The 26,788-nt window shown below is 44.4% G+C and overlaps 1 protein-coding gene across 2 annotated transcripts in view; it reads right to left on the bottom strand.

Moving 5' to 3' along the window:
- The window catches only part of PAPPA (pappalysin 1), a 171,980-nt gene that overhangs the window by 122,845 nt on the left and 22,347 nt on the right, over positions 1-26,788 (bottom strand). For both annotated transcript variants that reach the window (XM_010720813.2, XM_019621403.1), the window contains exon 2: positions 23,352-24,420. In XM_010720813.2, coding sequence (XP_010719115.1) covers positions 23,352-24,420 — 1,069 coding nt within the window. The remainder of the gene's footprint in view (positions 1-23,351; positions 24,421-26,788) is intronic.

Genomic DNA, 26,788 nt, shown 5'->3' with positions numbered 1-26,788 from the left:
TAAGAGATAAAAACATGAGCTGGAATTCCATCTTCTCCTTCCTCCCCATGTTTCTAATAACCTCCCATCCCTATCCATCATCACCACATTCCTACACTCAAGGAGGCATAAATTAACTACTTTTGCAGTTCATGTCCAACTTCGCAGCCACAGGCAGCAGACCCAGCAGTTACCAGGTCACAACAGCTTTCAGTTATTGTGTTGGACTGGGCTGACTCCCCCCTGCTGCTGTGGCTGCTTTGTTATCAGCCCAGACTATCTGACCCAACGCAATGTGTGAGCACTGCTTACACTTCTCAAGGTTATGTGGGTCCCCTGATAAAGGACATAATGTCTGTCACATGGGCTTGTGCCGAAGAGAGCCAAAGAGCCCAGCCTTTCCAGCACTGCCAAACTTGCATTTCAAAGACATGAGTGCAGTCTTGGAAGGGGATCAAAGCCTTTCTAACTGTCATTAGAATATTTCCTTTATGCATCTCTCTGTGAGTGCCAGCAACATATTTCATCAAATTCACTGGCTCGAGATGGTACCTCCAATATAAACCTGAATGGGGGGGAACTGTCAGGGCAAGTCTAGGTGGAAAACAAAACAAAACCCAAAGCACAACAAAACACGTGTAATTCCTGTAATGGAAAAAACATACGATGCTGTGAGCACGCCTAGCTCAAGAAATCCTAATGAGCCTATTAGTGCATCATAAAAAGTCTCTTTTCCTGGAATGTGTTTTAGACATAGAAACTCTATGGTCTGCTCCAGGCCATTTAGGACACTGAATCCTATCAGACAACAAGCACGTTCCCACCCAGGTCTTTTCTCTGAACTATCTGTCCAACGCAAATCTTTGGTTTGTTTGTTTTTTCATCCACTCTGAAAGCTGTGCTGTACAGCAGCCTGCTCTTACCCAGTAAGCCCAGACCTCAATCAGTGAGATGCATCCTCTCCAGTGCTCCAGTTTCAGTCTAATGGGTCTTCAGCACGCTGCAGCCTGCCCCATCCGTCACAGAGCCATTAGCCCCATGCCTGCCTCATCTGCCAAGCCCATTTCCTCTCTGTTTGGGCTCTGCTTGGACCCCCACCCCAGAGCCCATCTGGCCACAGGGCTGCTGTGCAGAGCTGCCTACTGTGGGTCCTCAGCTTCACCACCAGCCTCAGACCCCTGCTCTTAACTACACACACAGCTGCCAAGGGCTCCTGCACCTGGACATATCAAGTATCAGATCCAATCATATTAAATCTGGTTTTATAAGAGGGTTGGAAGCTCTTCCGACTGCTCTGTTTTCCTCCTGGTGCAGAGGCAGAGAGCAGCCCGTGTTTCCTTAATACAGCCAAGGTGCAGCTTTTGCTCTTGTGGTTGTTTTTGCATGGAAGACAGAGTCCTCCAGCCCTCATTGTTAGGAAATGTTTTCTACAGTTTGCTCTGAGTTATTCTTTATTTGTCTTTGTTTTGTTTTCTGTTATTTTTTCCTTCAAAGATAAATGTCACTTTGCAGCAAGAAAACAAACAGGGCACTTAGGGTATTATTTGCAAGACCCCACACAAACAAAGAGTAAGAACTCAGCTATCTGCTCACTATGGAGTACAGTCTCCATCTGTCTGATGGTTGGTTAGGAATAAAAGGCACTGCATTTCACCACCCAAAACAAAAACAAACAAACAAACAAAACAAAACAGAAAGCAAACCAGCATTGTCTTGGGAAGTCAGCCTCAAAAGTCTCCCTTTTTGCCTTGTGACATAGCCTGTCCCTTAGCAAATGGGTTCAGCATATGGCAGGGAAGAGTAAATCTGGTGGATCTACACGGATTGAGTATCACTCTCTTTCCCAAGAACACTTTGTGCTTTCATTTGGTGCAGCCATGTGACAGCCCAGCCGTGGCATACAATTTAGGAGGCACAGAGAAAGCCCATTTCATCCATTCAGCATTGGTGAGCCAAGGTGTTAGGGTATACCTAGAGATTTTCAAACATCTGCAGTGAACAACAAGGATAGTTCTGAGACAAATGATCTTCTTCCTGAAGCTAATGGCAAATGCATGGCTTCACAGTGCTGAAAGCTGACCCTGAAATGCTGTCCATTGGCAGGCACACACACTCTCACTTCAGCTTTTCCTCTGGATGGTTAGACACAGAACTCTTCTTTTGGAGATGCAGCGTAGATGCCAGTGTCTAAGCTGCCTTTTGTCTTATGTCACGGAGTCAGAGGAAAACAAGTCTGGACAAGATGTCCAGAGACCATCACTGCTAGCCCTCCATCCAGAGCAGGAGCATCCCAATGTACAAATAAATGAGATAATGGTGAGGTATTGGCACCGGCTGCCCAGGAGTGGTGGGGTCACCATGGAGGTGTTCCAGAACCCTGGAGATGTGGCACTGAGGAATAAGGTCAGTGGGCATAGTGGGATGGGTTTGGATTGCACTTGATGATCTTAGAGGTCTTTCCAACCTTAATGATTCTATGGCCCTATGATTCTATGAAATGGTTTTCTAGCTCACGCTTATAACCACAGATGACAGCGGCTCTGCAATTGCCTCAGCAGCCAGAATTCCATGTTTTGATTCCTTTACTGTCAGGAAGCTTCTCATAAGATCTCCCTGAATGCTTTTTGCTGCAATAGAAGTGATGACCACTTGTGCCATTCCCCACAGACAGGGAGGTTAGATGATTTCCTTCTGCTTTAACTAATCTATTACCTATTTCAAAGCTTACAATATCCCCTGCAAATTATCTCATTTGGGGATTAAAACTACCTTATTTCTTCAGTCTGTCCCTGCTGGTCATACTTTGAAGACCTCTGGTCATTTTTGATGCTCTCATCTACATTCTGTATCTTTCCTAAAGGCTGGTCATTAAAGGTAGACAGAGTCCTCAAGCCGAGAGATTATCAGTGCTGTATCACTGCTACATTCAACTTCATCCTGACACAGCAGAGCTTTCAGACCTACAAATGCTCCTACTGGTTTTTCTTCTTCTTTGTCTAAAGTGCTCCAGGTCTATCAAAAACCTGAACAAAAAAGGACAGCTACAAACCCTCCTTAGCAGTCGACTTGCAATAAAATTTTTGTCTGACCTCATGTTAAAGATCTGCCTTTGTTGGCAAATTTAATTTTACTCCTCATTTCAGACGGACTGCCATAAATCATGTGAAGCAGGAAGTGTGCCTCATCTACATTTAGTTTAGTGTTAATTTAAGACACTGGTGTAAGCGTAGTAAAAGTCACGATAATTTATTGATAAAGGTATAAATCTTTCAGTGATTGGGAAAGAGCCTGAAATAGAGTAGAGCCAGAACATTACAAGTGAAAGGTTTTTGGTCCCAGTTTAGATCCAGATCACTGCCTGTATCCGCACTGACATCCAAGTGTCTAACTGCAGCTCTGACCGCGTCCAAACCAGGCAGCCACTAGGTCATGTCCACAGGCATAAATCGCAAGCACTGTCAGCACATGTAGGCTTGGCAGCTTTGAAAGAATTTCAGTTTATCTACTTCAGCAAAACGTCCTCCTCAGCCCCCAAGTCTGATCTGCCATTACAAGAAAGAGGGTGTTTATGGAAAAGAGGAAAAATAAGGTTTAGAATCCAAGAAAAGACACTTTGCACAAGTGCTCAAATAGACCCAGCTTCTTGGGTAACTTCAGTAGCTGGTGCAGAACCCCATCACACAGTATCACTGTGGTGACACTGAATGCATCCATGTTGGCTGGTTAATGCTGGTCTAGGTGTCCTGCAGTGAAGATCATCCCTAAGCAACACATAGTACAAAATAAAAGTCCATGGGTAGTTGGTGACCCTGCACATGGCAGAAGGGTTGAAAACTAGATGATCACTGTGGTCCTTCTCAACCCAGGCCATTCTATGATTCTATGAAAAGAGTGGGTGTATGGTGGTACAGATGTCTGGGTGTTTCGTGATCCCAGAATGTCCTGAATTAATTCTACCATTATGCTGGTGACTCAGGCTTTTCACACCCCATGAAAGAAGAAAAAGAAAAAAAAAAATTATTATGTTAAATATGGGACTCATTTGGGTCTGGCTTTTCCCTATCCTGGAACAGAGACTGAGAGCAGCTCCTTGGTCTAAAGTAGGGATTTTTTACAATTGTGAAGTCATCAGTTTTGTTTCATTTGCCTTGAAATACTGGCTTTCAAACAGCACTTCAAGACAATCCTAGAAATAAGTACATTTCTCCTGTAACATTCAGCATTATAAATCCATAGGACTGCAAGGAAAACAAGCCCATACATAAAGGACATTATTTGATGCTAAATTCCCAAGTCAATACTAACACCAATACCATCCTAACACTGCACCCTTGCTCAACCGTAGCAGCCTTTCTCACAGGGAGACCACTAATAAATACAGCTGTATTACACACCATCGCCTATAGGTAACTTCTGGATGTTGTAAATGCGAGTGTAAATTTGTTTAACGAGCTGAACCACAACAACAGGTTGGAGGAAACCTGGACTGCTCTGCACTTTGGCCTGGGTCCTCCTCTGGCTTGGGTCAAACAAGCTCTCAGTTGGAGCCAGCTCCACTCCGGGCTGTGCACTGAGTATCAGCTCAGTGATGTATTTGTTCCAGTAAATCTAGAGTCAGTAGAGCAACATTTGATTCTCAAAGTGCAGCTTCAGGTTCAAATCCAAAATCTCAAAGGAAACCTCAGTTGAAACAACCAATTTTTGCCCAATTTCTGGCCAACGCAACTTGCTTTTTTAAGGAGGGAGGCGGGTTTCCTCAGATCTCCACACGGATTCTCTCAAAGGTTTGTAAATCCTTGCCAAATCCTTCGCAAACCTGGGCTCAGATTCAGAAATACAGTGAAAACAGATTCTTTTTTCTTTTTTTTTTTCCCCGGCACTTTTGCTGCTGGTTCTGGCCAGGAGAAGAAAGAGCAGAGGCCGAAGGGAAAAAAAAAAAAAAAAAATGGGGAAAAAGATGATGCAAAAATTTCAAATGTCAAACATGTTCTGTCTGAGCTCTGGGCAAAAGTTTGGGGTGGCTGTTAATGCTCAGAAGATGATTCATCCCCCCTCTCCCTTTCATCCTCCCTGGTTGTGCTGCCCACTGCTTATACCAGAGACCCCATCTTTATATAACCTTTTTTATAGGGTTACACAGAGTTGCAGTGCTACAGACCGTAAATATGTGATCACTGAGCCTTCTTCCTTTGCAAGGTTTACATCCAAGAACAGAGGAACATTTGAGTTCACTCGTGCAGCAAGAACCAAAAAGCCCCGTTTCCTCAAACAACCATAAAAAATAATTAAGCTAACCAACTCCACAGTAGTAGGAAAAGAGCTGCTGGCCAGCCAACTTGCAGGGAGAAAAAAAGAAAACAAAAGGAAAGCCTTGGCAAAGAGAATGGTGATCTTACTGTACAATCAACTTCTGAGACAGTGAGTAGGATGAAAGCATGGAACATCTCAAGAAACGTATCTTTAAAATAGCAAAGCATTATGAAGCGTACATGCACATTTCACAGGCCTTTGAAATCAGCAACACTGGCAGGTTTATTTGTTTTGATTGCCTCTTTCTCTTTCTTTTACTACTTTGGGATTTTCTCTCTCTCCTTTTCAAGCCTAAAGCCAAATGACCCATGAGAAATGTGCTGTAATTTGTCTCTTATCCATCCCTCATCTCCATCTGATATTCCCTCTGCCCTGGTTACCCTGATGTTTTTCCAGACTCTACAAGCTGAACGAGTGTAACAAGGAGAAAAGTCAAACGATAAAGAAAGAAGTGGCGTAAGGATATTTTCAGGAACCGGTTGTTAAAACAGATTTCCTTTCCCGCTTTTCCAAAACCCCTTTTGGCTGCAGCAAGCCTCATTCACGTATAATAGTGAATTTAAAACAGTATAGGAAGGTATATATACTTGAGGCTATTTTAACCATCAGTTATATTGCTTGGCACTTCCACAGTGCTTCCCCTCTGGGCCTCAGAATGCTTCCTAAACATAAGAGAGAAATTCCACTCTGGTCAAAGCCCTGACACGAGCCCTCCGCACTGCTCCAAATCCCATCCAAGGGTTTAAGTGGTCCTAAAGTGGGACAGGAACCGTCACGTTGGGCCTCCCCACAAGAACTGCTCCCACGGCTGAGGAAGCCATGAAATAGGCAGACAAGAAAACTTCCCTTGTCATGCAAAGAAGAAAACAGAGGTATAGGAATGCAATAATTTGCTCAAAGGAACATAATCACTCAGTGTGACAGTTGGGATTAGAAACTCAGTCTCTATCCTACGTTCCTTGATAACATGGACCATCTTTCTTTTATATAAGTGGTGGTTTGTGTTACTGATCCTTCAAGTTTTCTGCTGGTGGCCACTAATCATATTTTACAATCTTATTTTACAATCTTTTGCTCATATTTTACAATCTCCAAAACATTCTAAAGGTCCGGCGCCCAGCAGATGGAAAATCAGAGCTCCCTACAGTAAGCCGGTCCTTCCTGAATCCTTTGGCTGTTTCTGAAGACGACGTAGCACATTCAGTTCATAAACAGATTTACTTGTGGAACCGGGGCTCTGCTTTCAATGAGTGAGCAGCCACCGTTCTAATGATATTTGGCATTTACATACCAACTCTCATCCCAAAGAGCTTCCAAGAACAACCAGCAGATACGTGCATAGCACACTGCACAATAGTTCAAGTAAAGGACATTTTGGTTTCCGTCACCAGAACAAACCTGATTTTTTATGAAAAGCACCAGAGACCAGGAATGCAGCCTGTCATCGCTGCCTTGAATCAGGTCAAGAGTTAGGTAGAGCCCCTGTTAATCAGTCTTGAAGCTAGAGATCAAGAGGAAACTTGAAGCCTTGACACAGAATTTCCTTTAATTATAGGAGTAGCTCATAGCAACTCTCCACATTAGGATTGCCAAACAATTTCCACTGTTAATATTCAACTTTGGCCTTGTCTCTCTTGTCCCATCCCAGTGGCTCTTGTCCCATCCTAGTCACTCTGAGGTTTGAAGCCCCCCTTTAAAGCCTTGCCACAAGCAGTGCCACAGTGACCCTTGGGAGTCATGGTTGGAGTGACCTAGGGCACTTCTGAAGCACTGGGATGCTCACTGGGTCCTGTCTTTAGCGGACACCAAAAGCCTGTGTGTGGGGTTACCTACACACAGATCCTGCTCCATGCTGAGCTCCGCAGCACCCACTGCTGCCCTCCATGCATTCACACGGGCAGTGAGGAAGAGCAAGGAGCCAAGGAACATGCCTGGAGCAGCCCTGCTGGGCCACCTATCACGGGGACATTTGTCATTTCTTGGAAGCTGAACGCTGTGCTGTAGCCTCAGGGTTCTCGTAATGAGATCGCAATTAGTCCCAGCTCCTTCAGAAGGGTGACACGTTGCTTTGTCCCTGCAGGGGTGTGCAGCTGGGACTTTAAGGGGCCTGGACATTTAGCTACTCCGTTAGCATCTTCTCTAATTAACATGCAGTAAAAAATGAAGGATAAAAAAAGAACAAGATCAAATTCTTTGCTCCTTTCATCTCACTTTTTGACACTAATCCTCCCTGCACATAAACCCTGTGCCACAAAGTGAGATATACATTGCTATTGGAACAAAAAGAAACTTGGAATCAGGCCGACATCATCAAAAAATAAATAAAACCATATATAACCACAAAGGACCCAGCAAGTTTATTACAGATCCTTCTGGAGATGATGGGCCAAAATAATCAGCCCAAATATGCATCTTGCAAAACATCACTTTTTCTTTGGAGATGCCGCTTCTTTTCTGTTTTTGTTTTTACAACTCATGAACTTGCAAATCTCGTTTCTTATCCTTCTGGCAGTGCTGTGCATAAAGCTGGTCCTGCTGCAGTGGGCAGATCGTCAATGGCTTAGAGTTAGGATAATCCCAATTTTCCTCTTTTCTGAGAAAGAAATGAAAACCTGACTCAAGTGAGACTAGCTGAAATTTCCTCTAGCTCCATCTCAGGATGCAGGAAAGAGTAGGAGACACCAAAATACAACTGCAAAGAATATACTGGTGATGGAGACTTCACTCCAGGGATACTCAGAAAGCCTTACGCACTGACACTAAAAGCCTCAAGTTTCCACCCTTCCAGAGACGTTTCTTCTCTTTCAATAAAGAACTAACAGTTGGGTCTGTTGGTTTTCTCTTCTATTTTGTGAGGGCTATTGGTGAGTCATACCCAAAAGTCTTTCTCTTCAACAGTGATGTTCTGGATGCAGTTTTTAAGTGAGATTCAAGGAATCACTATGTATTAGGAGATCTGTTGGATCTGGTTACTCTTGTTCTTTCCCAACAATAAGCAGATTACAAGGAAGAGAAAACGTCAATCACTGAAAGAGAAATTTCACATAAGAACATACAGCTTTGAAGTTCCCAGAATCCACAGTAAATTGCCAGGTGATCTGGCAGAAACACCAACACATCTGCAATGGAAACAGTTCAGAGCTGGAGAAAGAACAGGCTGTGGAGAGTATATTTTCTAAATCTGACTTTTTTCTTTTTTCTTGTTTTTAAATTTTCTATTCTTGCTAAGCAGGAAGACAGAAAGAAGGGAAAAGTGTGGGAGACAGGACTTCACAGATGATAACTTTGTCAAGAAACTGCTGTTGGGAGGTGGAACATGTGGTAGCAGTGGCGGTAATGGGAATTGCTAAGATAATTAACTCCCTGACATCAAAATCTTGCCTCTAATTTCTCTCCGCTGAGGCAGAGACAAGCAGTGGGAGAAAAGATGCAAATGTGCCTTTTCCAAGCACTCAAGAACTATCAGTCTTTGTTTTATTTAAACCCCTGCAGGACTTGCATCTTCCACAAAGACACGAGGTAAAGGAAAAGGCACTGTACGTGTGCACTTCTGCAAGCAGGCATTTCTTGAGCTGAAGTATGTGTCAAGCACAAAAGGTCCTCAACCCCTTATATAAGCACGGACAGCAGATACATCAAAAGGCAAGGTTATTAGATGGATGGGAGGATGTTTTTGTTGTCTCACATATGGATCTGCTAACACGTCCACCAGAAAGCAGGCACTGTCAGTCCCAAACATAAGACTGATTGTAAGCATTCCCCGGAGGACACATTTCCCAAGACCCTACAAAATTGGACTGGCAGATTATGAAAGGTACAATACTGATCCAGCATGTAACAGTAAACTAGAGGAAATCATACCCATATATTTGGCCTTCAGACATGAGTGCAGAAATTGCCTGTTTTGGCACCACAGGACCGTGGATCCACTTGAATCAAATACAGACCCCTAACAAAGTGCTATGAATGCAAAGATCTGTTACCCATTGTCAAAAGATAACACAAGAAGGGTAAAAATGATTTTCCTTCGTGCCAGATTTCTTTACCAACTTTCGACATGAGTATCACCACTGTCAGCAGGCCATAGTCTGACTTTAGTCTTCTCCATGACAGTGGCACCCCTGCAACCTAACTTACATAACTCAACATCTCAATCAACGTTCACTCTGGTTTCCTGCACTAATTTATCGGTAACATGTCACTAACAGCTCCTAGAGGACTTAAGATCTTGATGACGACAAATCTAGCTCTGCAAAGCATCCAGCAGATGTGCATGTTGTAATTTTTGTCCATTAATTCCTACACACAGACTCCAAATCATACAAACTTATAGTTTATAAATGTATGCTAGCATGAAATGTCCTGCAACTCCCTGCCAAAAAGTAGATGCCCTACAGCAAATTGCATAGGAAAGCATCCAGGCATGCCTTGAATATCTCATGTAGATGACTCCACAACCTCCCTGAGCCTATTCCAGGACTCTGTCACCTCCACAGTATACTTCTTCATGTTTGTATGGAACTTTCCGTGTTCCAGTTTTTGCCCATCACCCCTTGTCCTGTTGATGCTCACCACTGAAAAGAGCCTGACCCCATCCATCTCACTCCTGTGCTGTAGATATTTATAAACAGAGATGAGACCCCCTCTCAACTTTCTCTTCTCCAAGCTGAACAGCCCCAGGGCTCTCAGGCTTTCCTCAAAAGGGAGATGTTCCAGGACTCTAACCATCTTCATGGCCCTCCGCTGGACTCTCTCTGGGAGATCCCTGCCTTTTTTGAACTGGGCAGCTCAGAACTGGACACAGTACTCCCGATGTGGACACACAGCTCCCGTCCAGCAGGTCAGCCCCCAAGCTGCACTGATGCATGTGGTCCTTCCTCCCCAGGTGCAGGGCTCCATACTTGCTCTTGCTGAACCTCATCAGGTTCCTTTCCACCCAACTCTCCGGTCTGCCCTGGTCTTGCAGAACAGCAGCACGGCCTCTGGTGCGTCAGCCACTCCTCCCAGCTTTGCACTGTCCGAGGGTAGAGAGGAAAGACTCTATCCCTTCATCCAGGCCAGTGATGAAGATGTTGAACAAGACCAGGTCCAGTACCTACCCCTGGGGTACACTGCTTGTTATAGGCCTGATGAAGAACTTCCTTGCTTTTCCAATTCCTCTGTTGCCAGTCCAGGCATGTCTTGAGAGCTTTAAAGTCTGAAATCCCACCTTGGTCACTCAGTTGACTGCAGCAGAAAGTGTGCTGAAGGCACCTGCTAAGCTACCTGGAAGCACCTTTTGGAGCATCTCCTACTGATGGGTTTCTGTATCAAAAACTTGAGGTTCTTTGGATATCATTCAGAGATAGAAATAAAAAGAGAATTTTGTGTCTGATCAAGACAAGGGTGAGCCTGAACTTTCATGGCAAAACAAGGCATTTGGAGGCAAAACATGTGAATAAATATATCCTGAAAAGTAAAACTGTCAGAGGAATTCTGAGCAGATGAGGAGAGAGCCAGGAACTTCTATCCCTTTTCTGAATCCAACTGGGTGCAGAGGGGGAATCAAACGACATGAATATCTTCAGGCAAAGTGGGAGAAACACTCTGATGTGTCTGACGGAAGCATTTTACTCTGTGTCTGGAAGTTTATCATGACCGATCAATTCTGGAAGAATTAGTGAGTGAGTTCTGGTTTTTGGCACCGACACAGCAGTGGTAAAAAGGCTGGAGGCAAAAGGGAAGTAATTTTCATAATGCTGTGAACTGTTGCCATCAATCCTTACCCAAAACATTTCTTCCACTTACTCTGTGCAGTGCTGTTCTGTAGGAGCTTCCCTTTTAGCTACTGCCCTTCATTTCAGGAAGGCTCATGACCTTGCACGTGCTCTGGATGTGGAGATCCAAGCCAAAGTCTGTTGGAGTTCAATCTTTCTTGGGACTTCAAAGAGCTTGGGATGCGTAACTTACTCCAGACAGAAAGCATAACATACACTTGGAACAATATTACACACGTAAAAATAGAAATGATTGAATGACTGCTAAGGAATGCAGTGTGATGGGGAAGCCTGATGTAAGTTGTGCATGGCATTTACATTCCTATTTCCATCTGCTAACCTAGGTGCTCCAGATCGTAGTGGAAGTACCTACCTTCTTCCAGCAGTTATAAAGACTTTAGATTTAATTCTCTGATCTGTGCCTATGTTGCACGTCTGTCTGTGCTGCAAGCAGATGGCATGACTGCTCCCCTAGGAACTAACTGAGCAACAGCCACAAATAGCCAGTGCTAAAGGAAAGCTGCAATGACACATTTTGGGAGGAATCGGCAGCCCATAGTCCTTACAGACACATGAAGGTAAACTAAAAACCCTTTACTAGAAATATAAGATGCAGACATATTAAGGTCCTTTGAATAACACAAGTTTATGTTATGTATTCTAAATATTCCTCAGACATTCTTAGTTTGTCTCCATTTGTGCTCGCTGGAAGGGAACACAGGAATAGAGCATTGCCAAGCTCACGGAAATCAGGAGATCACAGAAAAAAATGCCATTTTGCAATTGTTCTCAACCAGCTTTGCAAACATAAGCAGTTCAGGCTGTTTGGAAATATTTTCACTCTCTGATGCTCACTTGAAACAAACTAAGATCCTTAATTCTTCATTTACTTACTGTTTCTCACCAGTCAGTCTTTCCCTGTCTCATTTTAATTAAAAACAAATACAAAACTACTTAAGGCAACACTTTTCAAATGCCTCAGGTTTTTGATACCCACATGCTACCTGTGAGTCCTGTTTTAAGCAAATAATTCCCTTTTGTGCCTTTGGAAAGAGCACAGAAACGGTGTAGATAGTTACAGTAATGGGCCTATTAATTGATATCCTCTGAATTTTATGTTATTTAATCAATGTCTGAGTTCTGACTGCAAAAGAAGCTTAAATTGACAACCTCATTCCCTTCTGCCCAATGCTCCCCAGTCTGTCGGCTTTGATACACAGATACTCTTTGCGAGCCTGACAAGGGCACAAGTCTCATTACATCCTATCATGGAAATTAGAAATGAATCAATAAGCAAAGAGGCAAGCTCTGATCAGCTCGCTCCTACCACACAGCGCAGAATTCTTCGCATTTTACCCCTAATCCCGCATCTGATCAAACTGAAATGTCTTCAGGCTCAGGAATGCCTCTGCTTCCTTTGGTATTTCTCTCATAGCCTAATCAAATCTCAGAGAAGTCGATAGTTTTGGTCCGTGCCTTATCTTTGCCCTCAGTATTTGTGCTGCTGAATGCCGAAGAAATAATTCAGCAACATGCTTCATGCGATGGGGCAAATCATTATTGGAGCAGAAGTGCTGGCAAGGCCCAAGTAACAGCCTAAATCCCCTTCTTGGCACATTGACTTGTACTGTGTCTTTCAGCGTAATTTTGACATGGAATTTTCCTGGCATAAATCACACAGGTTTCCCTCTTCCCTTCCACACCACGCTGCGTAGCGCTGTGTTTTGGTAAATCTCATCTATTAATAGTTGCCCTCTGTGGCTATAAAAAAATACGGCGGTAGTCAACAGCCAGTCCTTGGTAGGGAGCAGCTGCGGCTGCCTGAACGCACGCAGGACCCGGCATCGCACAGCAAAGCCCTTTCTTGGCTCCACGTCAGAGCAAACTGATTAAATAAGGCCACAGCCAAGCGAACGGAAAAGGAGCCCCTTCCCTGCAAAGAGGGGAGAGCGGCTGAGCATCGGGCTGCAGAAGCATCAGGGTATTTCCATTTTCTCGCTGACATTTTCTTTTTTTAACTCAGCAACCCCCCCCCCCCCGGCCTTGTCTTCCTCGCTCCACCCTCCTGCCAAGTCCCCGCAAACTCTCGCACTTGAAGAAATAGAACAAAGACGTCATCGCAGCCAGCACCAAAGGTCGCGGGGTACATTTTAAGGTCTAAGTCTACTTCTTCTGTTTGATTGATTTAAGTGATTAAAGCGTTTCTGCTCTTCCTGTGCTTTCAGCGGCATCCTGGGTAACTCTGGGGAAATTCAAACCAACCAGCTGTGATCCGTATTACAAAGTCACGGCTGGAAATACACACAAGGATGGCGATGGGGCCACATCGGAAAGTGTGGAAGGAGAGGAATATTGCCTCCTAGTAGAGCAAGGAAGGGCTTTCATGTGTCAGATCGGGAAGCACTCAGCTCAGCAGAGGAGATACTGGGCTGGATGTTAGGAAATATTTCTTTGAAAGAGTGATCAGGCACTGAACAGGCTGCTCAAGGAGATGGTTGAGTCATCATAGAATCACAGAATCATAGAATGGCCTGGGTTGAAAAGGACCACAATGCTCATCCAGTTCCAACCCCTGCTATGTGCAGGTCACCAACCAGCAGACCAGGCTGCCCAGAGCCACATCCAGCCTGGCCTTGAATGCCTGCAGGGATGGGGCATCCACAGCCTCCTTGGGCAACCTGTTCCAGTGCCTCACCACCCTCTAAGTGAAAAACTTCCTCCTAATATCTAACCTAAACCTCTCCTGTCTCGGTTTAAAACCATTCCCCCCGTACTATCACTAACAACCCTCATAAACAGCTGTTCCCCCTCCTGTTTATATGCTCCCTACAAGTACAGGAAGGCCTGGAGGTGTCCAAGAAACATGCAGATGTGGCACTGAGGGACGTGGTCAGTGGGCAGCATTGGCGGTGAGTGGATGGTTGGACTAGATGACTTTAGAGGTCTTTTCCAACCTTAATGATCCTGTGATTATATGAATTCCCATCATCTCAGCACGGCAGGGTACGGTCCTCACCACGGCGGGCTGGTTGGTGACAAAGCACCATGTGCACTTTGAGTTGTCATTTGCATGAAGTCATGAAGTGAAGCTCTTGACAGTACTGCAGAACTGCTGAATCTCAGGGATGGCCACACCAAGTCCATGCCATGCCACAGCCATCGTGGAGCCCTGCAAGCACTGCAGCACACCTGGCCCGAGCTGCAGGCACTCAAAAAGCCCACGCCACATAACTTCAGTGCTTCTCAAATTTCTCTGGGGATATTTCACTAAAATAAATTCTTCCTGCAAAGCTGATGGGAATGATATGAAAATGAAGCCTTGTGCTGGGGAAAATGAGAACCACAGCTTCTCATTGAAGTCCTCAATTTATTGACACTACAAGGACATAGCATGAGAAGCAAATTTATTCCATATTATCTACTGTCAGTATAGCTCAAAAGATGAATTTTGAGGAAGCAAAAAGAATTTTATTCTCCCAAGCCCTGTAATTCAACACTGCTGAAGCTGCCCTCACACAAATCAGTGATGACACATCTTTTCAATGTCTGGGGCCAAAATTATTTTTAAAAGCATTGCAGGTAATTGCCATTGCTGTTATTCCAAACCACTGCTATTTCCACTATTTTGCTATCACTGATGTAACTCGACAAGTGGGCTTATTCTGCAATTACTGAATTAAAGGAAATAGTGTATTTCACAACAAACAGCTCACACGTATCCATGGCCATGACCAGTTCTCTAGGTGGAATTTCCATGAGATGCTCCCATGTTTCCACGCTTTGTTCAATACTACCCAAACATCTGGGTACCTTCGCAAATAATTGGTCTGCAGGGTGCAGATTTTATCAGTTTTTTTTCACCGGGGTGGATTGGCCACAGGAGTCTTTAAAACAATGGCTGGGAACAAACAAATGCTGGACCTCGTTCTCTTGAAGAATTTCAGAAAGATCAAATTAGGCCAAAAACTCCAATCTTGATTTCAGCGAGGTCCCTTTCTAGCAGGGGTCCTTCTAGCAGGGTCCCTCCTTTAAAAGAAAAAGGAAATTAAAACTGAAAAACAGCACCGGGGAGAAGTTAAGCGTGTGCTTCAAACTCACACATGCCAGGAAATTTAGAGTTAAAGGTGAAACCCCACCCTAAAGAGCCTCATACTGGAGACATTTCAGCGAACAAACATAACGTGTTCTGAAATACAAAGTCCCGGTAGGGTGCACGAGGTATGGAGTTTCAGCCTTCACTCCAAATTTCCTGGCTTTTTGGAGGTTTATTAGGCTTTCATACCCCAAACATTTAAGTACTCCAAGAAGTTTCCTCAGTGCAGCTCTCCCTGAGCCTTTTGGAAACTGAGCATCAGCACTGTGATGGTGAAGCTACCCATTCCTCACTAGTGAACCTGAAAACGCTTTTTTGCCAATTTATGCCAGCCTGGGGTCTGAGGCTGAGTGCACACTGCGCAGCTGCACTTTGGCTACTCTGAGAAACTCCAACATTGCTCATTTATTCAGAATAAAACCGAAGGATGGGATTTCATTGACCTCAGCAGAACAAATGCTCCTATCTTCTTCTACGTGGGTCTCACAACTGCGTTTCAGCCAGCAAACAGGGAATAGTTTTTGACAGACACCCCACCAGGTTGTGGATGGGGATACATCCAGCCCACAAATCTGGCCCTAATGGATGAATGACGACTACTGCTATCTGCATCACGCTGTTCTATGACACCATAAGCAGGTGTTATAAATATTGAACTGGTTTCACAGTATCAAAATTCTAAAATACCTGTCTTGAGGCCCTGCATCGCTGCCTTTCCTGAGAGCTGTAAGGAAATGATTACTGGCAACTCACACATTTCATCTCAGATGTGCACACAGAGGAACCTGGAGCACTCTGTGTGATGACTGCAGTGGGTGTCCTGACACACAGCTAACAGAGCAGGCATCCCCTTCTCTGCATCAATCTCTGTGCACAACCTCTCCCTGTGGCGGACGGCTGAAAAAGGAATGGAACAGCTCCTGAATGGAGACATCACTTTTTGGGCTTCCTCCAGCCCCAGGGCAGGCAGAGGGAGAGCCTGAAGGTTTGGGCTGCCTGCAATGGGGGGAAGAAGGAGACAGGGAGGGAACGTGGAGGAGGCAAATGGGGACTGAAAGCTTCAGGAACTGGTGCCAAAGAAGTTCAAATGAGGGCCAGTAGACACTAACTGTGCTTCGGGTTGTTGCCTACAGATCTGCCTCTGCATCCCTTCCCCTTCAGTCTTTTCCAAGACCTTCCTCTTTCCCCTCACCTTTCCATTTAGTTAATCCTCTCTTCACTCAGCTCCAGCTATCAAATTTAAACATACACACACTTGCAAATCCCCTGCCACACACACTCCTTCTCGTACCTCTGAAATCCTCCAACAGGCCAGCAAACTAAAAGCAGAAAGCCCGCAAGAAGATCACAAGCAATGATTTATTGAAAGTGACCTCACTTTTCTTTTTTTTTTTTAAACAACAATAGACTGATTAATTTGGGGAGAAAAAAAAAATTAAGGACAAGATTTAAACTCGTAAACCCTCAGAATCACAGCATCACCAAATCATTAAGGTTGGAAAAGTCCTCCAAGATCATCTGGTCCAACTGTCCAACCCTTTTTTTTGTCCTCTTCTTATCTTTCTGTCCTTACACTATGGATGGGCTTAAAAAAGAGGCAAGCTGCCCTTCCCCCTGTCTCACTTTTGAGCTGCAGCTCTCACAGTGCGTCAGAGCATTGCTGCTCTGCGAATCGCAGCACTCGCACAGTGTCAGCACTTTATTCTGCTCTGAACTTGCATCCCTTTTCCCAGTCTTGCCATCATATCTACTGAGGCTGCAGGCAAGTCCTCTGTGGCATGAGGGTATTCTCCCCAAAATATAACCTACTCGTAGAAACTGCTATTATCTGAGTAATCATGCTATCGGGTTGGCTTTCTCCCCCAGCATTAAGTTCACAGATATTGGGCAAAGGCAGAGCTGCTGGGCCACTATTAATGCCCCCACTCACATCAACACTTTCAGCTGAGACTGTATAAAGAAAATTCATCTTCTCCTTCTCACCCCTTCTCCTGAACCTTCTGAGCTGCTACATGAAGGCACTAGGCAGGCTGAAGTGCGTCTGCACAGAGCAAACTCCCCCAGGATAACACAAGTCAGCATCCTCTCTCCTGAAAGATTTCTGTACATTTCCACTAGCAGCGACAGGGAAGGGATTGCTAGGAAAAACAAACAGCCCAAGTACTGTTTGTCCACATGCAGCACTGCACGTGAGGGGCAAAGCCAAAGGCACTGTGCTCTTCCTCGATGCAAACAAAGCACGGTGGAGGTGGCTGCTTTGTACTTCCTCAGTGGGCAGCTTCTGCTCGCACGAAATGGATTTAAATTCCTATCAAAAATGAACTCAGAAAGGTAGCATTGGAATTGCAAATGGAAGTGCTGGTTAAGCTTGGCATAGAAATAACCTGTGCTTTGAATCTTTCGGTGTGAAAGGTGCAACCTCCTGTATTTACAGAAGGCTTGGGTTGCTGCTAACACAAGGAGCAACTCACACCCTGCTGAAGAGAGGTGGTACCTAATTGGGTATGGGAGAAAATGGTGATAAACACAGAGCTCCACAGCATTCCAAGAGGCATTTTGGCCATGACCAAACTGGATGGGTTAGACAGTATCAACTGCACTGACCAGCAAAGGGAACAAACCAGCCTTACCCAGACTGCTGCATTCCAGAACGTGTGGGGGGATGAACCCCAACTGGTAAAGGGGTTATGGAGAGCATCGGTGCCAGTGCTGCAGGGTCCCTTCCAATCTTCCACCCAGGGTTCCAGAGCCAAATGGTTCTGCACTGCCACTGGAGAGTATAATAAGACTTTCATCTCTTGTCTCCTACAAGGATTCTTCATCATCTCTGATAGTTTACTCCATAGATTTTATAGGCTGTCTCCTTTCCAAGCATCCTGCAGTTTGACCAGACAGTGATCTTTTTACATAATGGATAATGTCCATGAAAGAAACCGTGAGTCCTATGAGTCTTGAGGAAAAAATGCTTCTGGAAAAAAAACTGTTGGAAAAGATGACTGTGGGACAATCTAAATAGAGCAAACTCCTACCGATTTGAGGGCGTGCAATTGCATACATAGGGATAGTTTCTTTAGCAATGAAATCCTGACTATATTAGAATTCAATAGTAGACTTATAAATGTCAGTTGCTAGCATGGGAACAGATGCAATTCCTCCCAGCTGATTAACATCCCTGACATCTGGAATAGAGGACAGAATAAACAGAGAGAGCAGAGGATTTCCTGTTGGGACTTGGCTGTTGGGTGCAAACTACCAAGATACAGCAACTTTGTCCTTGAGAGCATTATCTCTCCACCTTCTAAACCCTTTGGAAAGACCTGGACATTTAGCACTGCATCCTTAGACAAAAACTCAGATATTTGCTACAGTTCTGCCTGATACCTGATTGAGTGCAGGAATCCTTGATGTCAAGAGCTGTACAATGGCCTCTTCAAGGCAGGGGATTAAGTCCTCAAGCTTCTTGAATTGAACAGCTTTGATGAATTTCTTCTGTTCTTTCCAGTGTTTTGGATTAGGTGGAAATTAATTCGTTCTTGGGAATCAAGGAGTATTTCTTACAACTCCCCCAGCTCCTAAAAGAGGGCACTGCGTGTGCCTCCTTCCCCCGAAAAAAACTGACCGTATTTTGCAAAGAAGCCTCGTGAAAGGATTTTCAATGGAAAAGAAAGAAAGGCAGTTAAGAGGCTGACTTATTCCGAAACTCCATGGAAGAACCCCGACATGCAGCCACTTTGCTACCTGCATGAGCCTGAGCTAGGCTGAGGATGAGCCAACCCCTCCTGCTTCTCTTGTGTCCCTTATGGCACAGTTGTTGTGTCCTTCATACAAGGATCTGCCATAGCTACTGCAGTTCAAAACTCCACAGAAGATGTTTCTACAAATGGTTCAAATGTGTATTTAGAGTCTGTTTCATGTATGACTGGAAATGTCCTCAATTCTGAGTTGAGCTGGTGTGACGCAATGCAGGGCTTGGCCAAGCTGCACAGGCCAAGAGTTGGAAGGGGTAGAGAAAGGGTTGGGACCAGCAGGGCAGCAGGCTCCAGTTCTTCAGCTCCATGTCACTCTGAGCTTGCAGGCAGGTATTCTGCCCTCCTTGAGGTGAACAGAAGGTCTACAGGAGCCTTCAGGGCACAAATGTGGATATTGAGAAAAACTGTCCCCATGGTGAGTTATTCTGGAAGAGATTTCCAACAAGTATTCAGTGCATTGTCTGAATCGAGGGAGTAGCTTGCACTGTTTCAGGAATTTCATCAGTATTTTCCTAAGAAGCCATCAGAGGGAGGCTTTCTTATCTGTATATGCAATCCTGTGGTGAAGCCTGATGTGAAAACCCAATATTACATAAAAGGAATGGTTCAGTTAACCATAGTATGGTGCAAGAATTCACCACATCAAATGGCACTTACAGAGGATAATTTCCTATGATCCCTTGCTGTTTGTTTCAAGTTTTTTGAAAAGGAGCCATGGTAGGTGTCATGAGCTCAGTCTTCCCTATTTTGTAACCAGCAGTATCCCAAACAACACTAGGAATGTGTCTCTCTGGCAACTACGTCTATCCTTGCTCCTTCCTTTTGTATTGGGACAGACTGCATGATCTTAGCATGTTCTCATCTTTCCAGAACTGCAGAAATAAAGAAAAGCTGAAGAGTATTTACAAACCTTGTGCTGGGTCTAAACACATTCTGTCCCACTCTCATTAAATTAGTAAAAAGAAGTTAGGCAGATGTCTCAGATAGAGCCTGTTGTGTGAATAATGATAACCAGTCATGTTGGGTTTTTTTCCCTGCAGGCTACTAATAAAGAGGAGAGATGATCTAATTGGTACCAGTGTTTACAGCTTTTCTCCTCTGCAGCTCCCAGAGCAGCAGAGCCCCATCCATCAGCACTGTTCCTCTGAACTGTCCCTCTGGCAAACGTCTTTGCAGATTAAATTTCCACCAACATCCCCACTATCTGAACATGGCACAGAATCTCAGCTCTTCGAAGAAAACATTTTGCAGAGGTGCCAAAAGGAGGGGCTGGGAGAAAACAAAAAAAAACAAAAAAACCACCCTTGAGCTGCACCACATCAGTGGCTGAAGGACACCATCAAAGCACCTGAGAACTTAGTCCAAGGTGCCAAAAAAATCACAAGCAACTTACAATGTAGACTAGAGTTGCCTCAGAATTTTTCCAGCATTTGGGGTTACAACTCATCAAGAGGCAGACACAGAGTTTTTTGTACAGATATCCACAGCAACATTAGGAGATCCCAGGATGGAGGCTGGAAGGGCTGGGGCTGAGATGGTCACACTGAGACTGACACAAGAAGGAAAGAGACAGGAAATGAATCCACCTCCTTTTGGGGATGAAGAGGCACTGAAGAGGGTTCCTGTTTATAACAGCATTAATCAAACATTAGCACTTTCTGGTTGGTTCCAAAGAGCAGAATTATTTCAGGAATAAACTCCACACGGTGAACAGCTGGCTACAACTGCTGACATTGAGCACGCAGGAAGAACGAAACCCAGTAGCATCTCAAGACTCCCCTGTACCAAGGAAGGCTGAAGAGCCTCTACATCTTAAAGCTCAGGGAACTCTGTATTGGTAACATTTCATCTGTTCCATCTTACTTTATTTGAAGCCTTATTAAACCAAGGGCTCATTTCTCTTTCTTCTGCTGTTGTTAGACTGAACTCTGGCAGAGGAAACACCTGGAGTTTGATGAGAGCCTCAGCACTGCGGAGATGCCCTCAGTGATGCAGTGCAAGGCCTGCGCTAGAGGGGACTGAGGGCTGCCAGTGAAAGTGCTGACAAGAGGGGCTGGTGATGCAAAATGGGCCCAGATGGTGCCAACTAAGTCACATATTCTGACTGAGTCAGTAATTGGCACCAAAATCTCTCTCAGGGGATGGTGCTGATTGCCCTCAGCCAAACACAGGATTTGAGTCTTCACCCTTCTAGTCAATGAAGTCTTTGCTAACAAAGCCACTGCCCTAAAACTGTACCCATTAGCTCAAACACTCCAAGCAGAGTTCAATCTTAACAAAGCTCACTGATCAAATCTACAGTTCTAAGTGCTGTGTTCTGGAACACCAACTGTGAGCACCCAGCACTGTGTGGGCAGGAGCTCAGCCAGCAGGAAAAGGCTCGAGAGAGAGGGCTGCCTTCTGCTGCCTTTGGTCTCACTGCCAATGTTAAGTGCTGCATTACAACTTCTAGGTAAAGACAAATAAATCTAAACATTGCAAACAAATCTGCGCATGGACTACAGATTTACTCGAGCTCCGTGGTGTGGAAGAGGAACTTCAAGGCCTCCAATAATGACTGATGTGTGTCACTTGAGAGTAGGTGCTGCACACAAGTCTTCCAGACAAGCCAAGCAAGGTGGTTGTCTCCAAAAACAACATACAAATGGATATGAGAAGCAAGTATGCTGTCTTAAGGTAACGGAACATCTTGGAATTAAATTCCTAGCTTGGGCTTGTGCAAGTACAATCTGTGCAGCAAAGAAACTTCATTTGGAATAGAAACAATAGAAAGTCAGAATAACATTAAGGCACAGCTTTAAATCTGAAAACTACAATTTAAAAGGCATTTCTTGTTTCATTTTGCACGGGTTTTATGCTGGTCGCAGTACAAGTGATAAAAGGGTACTATCAGATTAAAAATAATGTATTTTTCTAAAAATTGTCATAGCTGTTATAACTAACACCTCAAGTTCTCAGAACTACACTGTTAAAACAACCACATTTGCATTACGCCTTTGATGGTATTTGCTCAGTTGTGTTCCTCTCTAGTTGAACAGCATTAAAAGACTGGTATTTTTCCTTTTTATATTTTCAATAATTAGTGCTTAAAGTAGCTTCCCATTTGAGCCTTGTTCACTGATAACTGACTGAAGTCAAGCTGAGCTATACGGATGTTTTTTAAAAAAACTCACTAAAGTGGGAAAAAAAAGAAATGGAAGCATTTCTTTGCAGCTTAATTATGTGTATTTTAAGCTCCAATTGAGATGATAATGTTGTTTAAAAACTTCTCTCTACTAAGGAAATTACAAATATAGCCTGAATTGATATAATTAGAAGAACTCCAGAACAGCTCATACTTTCCTTCTTAACCTGAACTTCAGTGTTGACGACACAGGGTGTTCTGTCTTAAGGCTTTTCACCATGATTCCATGAACTGCTCTTAAAAACAGTAACATGGGATACAGACAACAGAATTTTATCCTTCACCTCCACCTCCTGTGCATTTACATCACTAGCTCACCAACAAGAAACTTTTTTTCTAACCAAACATACTAATTCTTGTCTGAAAGTGATGAAAAAACAGCTGGAATAGCTCTAGCTATGTGGTGCTCGACTGATGTGAGTAACTCAGGAATGCCCCTCTTCAAACTACAACATGAGGAAGCTGTAGCTGAGAATCTCAGGGTTTTATAAACTCATATCCATCCACAGAAAGCTACTCACTCATTTGTAGTAAGGTACTCCTGATTTCATATGTTTATGGAGAGCTGAATTACCCACCCACCACGTGCAACGGCGCTCCCAAGAACTGAGTACCTACTTCCCTCCTCATAACTCATAGACTCAGCAGCCCCTTACAGCAGTTCTTACAGTAATCTGTACTCTTATAGCTTTAAGAACATAGAATAACCTACCCACCTTCAAAGGCGTCCTACAAAATTTAAGACTACTTAGGAGTATTTATGTTACATGCCTTGTAGGGCTCTTCACTCTGTAAATACACATGAATCATACAATTATAGAATCACTGAGGTTGGAAAAGATCTCGAAGATCATCCAGTCCAACCACCCATCTACCACCAATGTTTCCCCCCTAAACCATGTCCTTTCATACAATATCTGAACATTTCTTGAACGTTCCCAGGGACAGTGACTGAAACCATATGAGCTTCCTATGGCATCTAATCTAGTCTGTGGTTAAAATGAGCTGGGCAATGCTACAACATACTGTTCAGAACCAACAACTAATGGGCCTTCCAACATTGTTAAGATTTCAATGGTAAGATGCAGTTGAGACCATTACTGAGATTGCACTCAGGTAATTGCAATGTCAGCCAAATACCAAGAAAAAAAGAAATGCATTAAAAACACCCAAGTTCATAACGTCAATAACACAACGGTTCAGCAGCCAGCAGGCTGATCAATACTTAGACAGATACTCATTAATATGAATGTAAAAAGCTCGTTGAAGAAATTGCCTACCTGTATGGAGAATATGGGTCAAAGCACGTCTTGGTGACTTCTGTTATCTCCGGGTTGCAGCACTCCCCACCATCGAAGTTGTACCTCTCGTAATTGCAATCCATGTCACACACTCCATTCTGCTTCTTCTTGTTGAAGAGCGTGTGGCGTACATGCCGGCAGTCTCCTCCGTCGTACCCAGTCAAGGTGTGGTTGCACTCGGGATCGCAGTTCTCGTCCCCGATCTTGCTGATATCACAGTTGGCCAGGATGAGTCGGTGCCGAAGGGATGAGTTCTTCACCTCCAGCACCTCCAGCTCCCAGGTGATGTTGTAGCGGCTGAAAGCCTCATTCAAATGCTGGTGCTGGAACTCTATCTGCTGCTGGCTGACTGTGGGGTTCTGGTGTTTGTCATCGTAGAGATTTACCACACGGTAGCGAACGATCTTGTTACGGCGGAAGCTGGGGAGTTTGTTGTAGCTGGCAATGACGTCCGTGTTGTCACAGACTGTCTGTCCACAGAGAGGAGGCTCTAGGCTGGTATCCAGCAAATAGCCGTGATGGTAGCTGGACTTGCTCTGAGGACTGCTGCCATCCTTCATGGGAGACCAGGTGTTTTTCACATTCAGTAAACTGTCTTGAAGAACTAGCTGAGGTAGAGGCATGTCTTGTCTGTGAATTGCCTGGCCCATGTCCAACAAGATCTCCTTCTGAGACCTGGCTGTCCTCCAGAGGCTGAAGTGCTCCACATAACCCCGATAGTTCTGGTTCAGGGCATTTCCTCCAACCATGAGCACCTTGCACTTCAATGTCAGAAGACTGAAGATGCTGCCCACCTGCTCTCCGCTTGTGGCTACCTGGGCACCATTGACGTAGAGTTTCATCAGGTGCCCATCGTACGTGGCAGCCAGGTGAACCCACTGGTTGGGGAGGTAGCTGCGATGTGCTGCAATGGTGGTCACTTTGCGAGCACGGTCTGTCTTCAGAGAGAAGAAATAGCGGGGGTCTCTATTCCCCTGGTCACTGACGGTGTTAATCCCCAGGACCCATCCTCGGTCACGGGAGGTGTAAGAACATTTGTCATACAGTCCTATGTGCCCCCAAAAGAGAAATATGGATAAATAAGGATGACAGAGCAAATAAAGCAATTAGTCTTTATATTGTATAAATCTCTCCCTAGATATGTATAAACACACGCTCATCTATACACGTTAGAAAGTTAGTGTACAAGAAAGACATTAAATCACCCAGCACACAGCTGTGGGAGGTCATGTGAAGATTTGCTATTAAAGACTTGCCAGTGGCATGTATGAGTGGGATTCCCCTTTTCTGATCGAAGACAAACATTGCTTGCAAATTCCTATCAGTAGGAAGTTGTACTGTGCATTTGGTCTTCCCTTCATTCAAGCCATACATCACCGGCAGAAAACAAGAATGCTCTTGAGAAGCAATCCTTGTCGATCTCACTCATATCTCACACCCCTAAACCCTTTAACTAGCAAGGGCCAGAGGCAGGTAGATACGAAATCCAACTACTGCACAGACTGGAATAATCTTGGTATGATCAAATACCCAAACTTTGCTGAGAGCACGTGTAACATTTTCAGGCTGCCTTCAAACTCATATCCATGAAAAAAAAAAAAAACAGCACAAAAACAGTATGCAGTGGTGTCCATGGATAATTTATCTCATACACAAAGTGCCAAAGTGCAGTTCCACACCTTAAGTTCTCTCAATACATCCTCACCAACAAGAGATGGAAAGAACCTCATTCCTCCCAGCCTGGGACACGAGGGCTGGCTAGTTAAAGATGTATATTTCCATCTTTCAGTTCTCAAAGGCCACAGGCTGCGGTGAGACCCTTCGACTGCAAAAATAATCATTAGAGCCTTCAGCACCAATGGCCTTCCTACTACTAGCACACAGAAACTCCTTCCCCCAAGCCTTCACTTCCAAAAACCTAACCAAAAATCATAAATCTCTGACAGTTCAGTCCTCATGAAAAGACTAAATATCCCCTTACCTCACCTCTGCACCCTAACCCTCCCAGCACTACAACCAAATAACATCTTCTGCTTCTGACTAAGTTGCTCAACAGCCATCTGTTAACAATCACTCATTAACAGTGCAGTCTTGTCTAGTATCAACAGAGCAAAGGTTACAGGAGCATTCACTGTATTTTTCCTCCCCTCTCCCAGCACCCACCTTCCCCCCTCTCCTCACACCCTTCCCTTCTCCCCCCCCTTTCCACCCCCCCTCCAAAAAAGGCTTCTGATGGGAAAGTTAAAAAAATTTAAACAGGGCTTTTTTCTGCACGCTGGTATTTTGCTAGGGACTCTGAGCTCCCCCTTTTCCTGTTTCCTTTGGAAGAGAGATCCCAGGGTTCGGAAGGTAATGTGTTTATTCATCTGTAGGGCGCACTCAGTTCAAAACCTTTCTGAGACCAGCTTCTAGTTTATACTGCTACTTCTGATCACGGGAAAGGAGAGGAGGAGGAACAGCAAGGGAAAAAACAAATATGCCAAAAAACCCCCGACATTTGCTGGGATGGATGTTTACCTGAGAAACTCATGATATGAAAGCCAAAGCTACCGATGACCTTCTGGAGTCAGGGATCTCCTGTTTTTTGAGGGTTTCTTTAGTTTTTTTTATGGAATAAATACTTTTAGAAGGCACTCATTTTTGAGATGTATGACAGCCCATAAAGGTCTGCATTTTTATAAAACTCAAATGAAGGTATTGTCCAACAGTAGTGGGTGGATAATACTGCAATGAATGAGGAGACAGTTGGCAAGTCAAGTCCCTCTCCTGAATAAGTCATAAAAAAGAGTTCCAAAAATGATGTTTTATTAAAAAGTTGCCCTGCCAGTATAGCAGGCAGAGGTCCCTGAGAGCTGGGCAAGCATGGAAACAGTTGTCCTTGGGTGCGAGGGGGCATTACAAGAGAGACTCTCTTCTTCTGGCAGTGGCTTCTATTGATTTTCCCCTCTGCCCCAAAGAAATATCTGAATGCGCTCTGTATGGAGGTATGGCATCCATGTAAACTAGGGCTCAAAGGTGAAGAGATGGGATGTTCCAAAATATACCCAGTTCTGGAAAATTAAACTCCCAGGGGAGTCCATTCTGTTTCAATAACTTTTTGTTATTGAATATCTTTGTTTCCAGCGTGGGAAATAGTGAAGAAAAAGAGTAAAAGCATATCATATAAAAGGAACCCAGCATGAAAGAAAGCCGCCTCCCTTAACAAGGAGACCTTTTTATAGGTACGCCACGGTCTCACTTTATTATAATAAGGCCATTTGAACCAGTCAGACATTTTGTAATGGAGCTTTTGCCTGCCACCAAATACCAACCTGGTGAAAGCAGGAGAAGCGATGCAGAATGGGCTAGTCCTAACAAACACCCCTGAGAAGCTGTGGGTCTCAGCCTGGCCCAAGGCCTGCTGGGTTCTGACCCAG

This window comes from Meleagris gallopavo, chromosome 19, assembly GCF_000146605.3.
Source record: "Meleagris gallopavo isolate NT-WF06-2002-E0010 breed Aviagen turkey brand Nicholas breeding stock chromosome 19, Turkey_5.1, whole genome shotgun sequence".
NCBI classification, from domain to species: Eukaryota; Metazoa; Chordata; class Aves; order Galliformes; family Phasianidae; genus Meleagris; species Meleagris gallopavo.
The sequence above is the reverse complement of the archived record's forward strand: the minus strand, read 5'-3'. Positions and strand labels throughout refer to the sequence as shown.